General features: G+C 47.7%; 1 protein-coding gene across 1 annotated transcript in view; it reads left to right on the top strand.

Annotated features, from left to right (window-relative positions):
- The first annotated feature begins 2,960 nt into the window (after positions 1–2,960).
- TM4SF1 (transmembrane 4 L six family member 1) overlaps positions 2,961–4,210 on the top strand; it is an 8,368-nt gene continuing 7,118 nt past the window's right edge. Inside the window, exon 1 of the mRNA XM_012804938.2 lies at positions 2,961–3,207. Within this exon, the coding sequence (XP_012660392.1) occupies positions 3,031–3,207 (177 nt within the window). The 5' untranslated portion in view covers positions 2,961–3,030. The remainder of the gene's footprint in view (positions 3,208–4,210) is intronic.

The following is a 4,210-nucleotide window of genomic DNA, read 5'->3' as shown; positions in this document are numbered from 1 at the left end:
TTCATTCCACTGTTGAGCACTGTTTACTGAGTACCTGGCAAGCACCGGACATTGTCCCAGGCAGCAGGGAAACAATGGTGGATATGGCAGAAAGGGCTGTGCACTGAGTGGGGCAGGGAGGGGTGACAGTATCAGGAAAGGGGACAAGTGAACACACAGGGTCATTCAAGGGAAGGTAAGTTCTGTGATGATCGTAGGACAGGGTTACACGATGGAGAGCCACATGGGGGGCAGGGGGCATCACAAGGGAGGTCTTCAGGGAGGGCCTCTTAGAGAAGACGATGTGTACACAAATTCACAATTCTCAGGACAAGGACGATAGACAGGGAGGCAGAGGTGGGGCTAGGGCTGGCGTCGGGCTTAGGGAGCAAACTGGAAACTAGCAAGTGTCTGTGGAGATGATAGCCAGGATCGCTTCTCAGGCAAGGTCCGGCTATGAAGACTGCTAAGCTATTAAGGAAATTTTTCAGAAAAGCACATTTGGTCATGAACTAGGAGCCCAAACCACAAAAGATACTGCTTCTGCAGGGGGATTTGGTGATCGGCTGAGGGGCAGGAGCAGAGGGTGCCAAAGAGAAGGATTGGCGCAGGGTGGGGAGGAGGAACAGACTCCACATCACCAGAGAAAATGTTCAGTTCAAGCTGCAAGTACCTTACGCTGTGCCTTAAAATTGCAGTGTGACCCCTCGCACTTGGTTCACCCACTGAGGGCTCCATGAAAATGGCTTCAGAGAATATCTAACACAGTTGATTCTTCCCCAGGGCTATGGACCAGGCCAGTGACCCTCAAACTCAAGGAAACAAAAGATTCATTTAGAGTGTTTGTAAAAATTGTGGGTCACTGGATCCCACCCCTAGAAATTCCTATTCATCATGTTGAAGGTGGGATCCATTTGTGATCCACAGAGAGGCCACATCTTGAGAAATGTGGAAGGATCCACTAATGGGCTTCAGGGAACCTGTGAACCCCCAGAAATAAAATGAAAAAATGTGTTCGTTGGCATATACGGGCGGATTTCTTTTTCTGAAGAGAAGGTTCATATTATTACAAGATTCTCGAAAACTTGTCAAGAACTACCTGTCTAGTCCTGACCCTAGTTTTAGACCAGGAAACAAGAGTCCTGGAATGAAATCACAACACTAGAAAACAGCGAGTTGGGGTCTCAGTCCCCATCTTCTCTTTCCAAGCCCTTCACTCTCTTCTCCTTGCTCTGTGGGGATGCGGAAGGGAAGAAGGCAGAGGATTTAAGCCCTTGGGGACAAAGTCATCAAAGAGATCACTTGCCCCCATTTTGGCCCCAGGTGAGATAGATGAGGGTTAAATAGTGTTTCAACAAAGGACCATGCTATTTCCTACATTGACATCCCAGGCCCTGTCACGGGTGGAATTCCGTCTCCAAGTGGTACCTACGGTCAGGCAGGGGACACATGTGCCCTGTTGTTGAATGCGGAAGGTGACAGAGCCATGCTCTTGTGCGGACCGGCCTGTCTACACCAGAGCAGATGGTGGCTCCAGGCTTCCTACCTGTATTCTGTTTTCCATTGATTTACTCCCTCAGGCTATTTAGGATGGTGGCCTCATTCCTGTTAGTCTGCGGAGGCCCCACTTCCTCTTGGGCACTCCTCCCAGTCCTGGTCCACGTCACTCACCTCTGCTGGCCTCCTCAAATGTGGTATGTGTCCTGCCCTCTAGTTTGGGGCCAAATCCTGAGCCTTTGGATCCATCAGCCTTGCTAACCTTCTCCTTCTACTAATACCTCCCCACCTTGAGCTTCTTCCTCTTTTTCATACTCTCCACCCTGTCCTGGACAGGATTCTTCCAGTCCTGGTGCCACTTGTTCCCCCAGCCACCCCATCCAGCTGGCTGGAGCAACCTGCTATTCAAGGCAGAATTAACTCATTGTCCAGCCACACCTTCTGCAAGGTCCCCTGCCTCTGCGTGGGGAGTTTGTGGAAGTCCATTACAAGATCTGGTTGGGCAGACCTCCGGTTCACCCCTGTGCGCTGCTCATTGGATTCTGACTCTCCTAGTCACCCCAGGTTCCTGAATCCCCACTCTGCTCGTCAAGTACTTTCCCTTGATTTTTCTTTTCTTCCTCCCTCCCTTCCTTCCTTCCTTCCTTCCTTTTTTCTCCCTTCCTTCCTCCTCTCCTCCTCCCCTCTTCCTTTTCCTTCTCCTCCTCTTCTTCCTTTTTTAATTTTGCCCCCTGCTCTCGGCCCTTCTTCCCTCCTCCTGGCAGTGCTTTGCTTGACAGAAATACTGGGGCCTAAAACAAGCACCTGTGCCCTTCTTGTTGACTGACGCCACTCCTGTCCTGCTGCAGATTTGTTTGGGGGGCAGATGTCCAGGGAGGCAGAACAGCAGGCTCCATCTTGCAGAGTTTGCTGTAGGGAGAGGGGAAAAGCCTGCTCTGTAATTTCCTCCACAGCCTCTTCAAATCCACATGTGACGCCTCAGATACCTTTCCTTAACAGACAAGGAAATGAGTCAGAACGTAGGATCCTTGCCCCAGGTGGCAAATGAAATCAGTGCAGAGGTAGAAATGAACAGAGCCGGCAGGCTGGAAGCTGTCCAGACGGGCTGCAGCAGTCACAGCCCCAGCCAGGCCGGCACACCGCGGTCACTGGGCACTACGGAAAGTTGTGTTCGTGTTTCCTGTCCATTCTTTATTCCCGTGAAGGAGCTGCACAGTGAATGCCTTGTTGAGAATTAATCATGTTCTCTGCTGCCTGGGACTGAGGCTGTTTCTCACGGCCTGCCCCTGTTTCGCTTGTCCCGAGGATTTCGAGTGAAGGGCGGGACATTCTGCCACCTCCCCCCACCCTAACTAGAGGCTGCAATCAGGACCAATGAAAGCCAAGAACCTCATCCACCCAGTGACTAAGAACTGGGAGTATTTAAGAGGTAGCAGGAATGGGCTGAGAATTGCTTCTGCTTTCTCCACAGACCGGCACACGCTCAGCTGACTTGGGGTATCTGAGCTGAAGACAGAGGAAAGTGGGGAAGATCTCACAGCTCCCTGGGCCACCATGTGCTTTGGCAAATGCGCGCGGTGCATAGGGCTGTCCCTGGCCGGGCTGGCCGTCCTCTGCATCGTGGCTAACATTTTGCTTTACTTTCCTAATGGGGAGACAAGGTTTGCTTCTGAAAACCACCTCAGCCAGTTCGTGTGGTTCTTTTCCGGCATCATAGGAGGGGGCTTGCTGGTAAGTCATGCGGAATTATTACAACCTCAAAAGAATTCTCTCCTGTTAAACTAGATGTTTTCATAGGAGATGTTCTGTAATTCTTATTTCCAAATCAAGTAACTTTGGGGAGTTCGTTTTTTGAAAATTGAGGTAGATACAGATACAGTGTCTTAATTTTATGAGAAGTTGTTTTATCCATTCTTCTTTCAACTAAAAGTGAGCTACCTTTTGGCTAAACTCCCTTACTTAATAGCTTGAAAAGAGATATTAGCGTTTAAATCAGATGTGAGAGATTCTAGAGTTTCTGGTACTGGATCAGGTAGTCATTTAACATTGCTCTAGGGAGCTGGGAGAAGTTGGCTGGTTCTCTGTCTAAATCAACACTGTTAGATCCAAATTCTCTGCTGTTTATTTTTAGGTATCTGTGACAGGGAAAAATGATGAATTGTGAGTGTAGTGCCATTTAGAAAGCTTTCTCCTTTATATAATCCTGGGGTGTTGTACCTAGGAAAAATCCTGCAGTTAGCACCAGATCAGTGTCTGAAGCTAACAGTGGAATGTGTTGTTTTTTCCAGTGGTTTTTTTTTTTAATCGAAGTGAGGGGAATTTGCTTGCCCACCTGGGAACTGAGAGCATTAGCCTCAACCACAGCATGGAAAGAATGTGGACAAACTTAAGTTTGCTACTTTAAAACGCTGGGATTAAGAATTTTAAGGAGAAATTCTGTAGAATTGTTAATACAAGATATATTTTCTTAGTCAAGTAGAAGACATCAAAACATTTAAGCCCAACACTCTAATTATAGCGTGGAAAAATCTGCTTCAGAGTGGAACATTATGTCACATTAACATAATCACTGGTGTTTAACATAACACAGCACTTAATTAGGTTTCTTTTGATCTTGAACTTCAAGTATTTCACCGTTACATGATTGAAAGAGTTTCATTAAGCTAAAACTAGGCATTTGTGTCTTCAAAGAAACAGTTTATATTTATTATCTTCGTGGGTCATTAGGAAAGTT

This window comes from Otolemur garnettii, unplaced genomic scaffold (assembly GCF_000181295.1).
Source record: "Otolemur garnettii isolate 467f Iridium unplaced genomic scaffold, OtoGar3 scaffold00032, whole genome shotgun sequence".
In the NCBI taxonomy this organism is placed as follows: Eukaryota; Metazoa; Chordata; class Mammalia; order Primates; family Galagidae; genus Otolemur; species Otolemur garnettii.
Note: the sequence above shows the minus strand (reverse complement) of the source record. Positions and strands in the feature narration are given on the sequence as shown.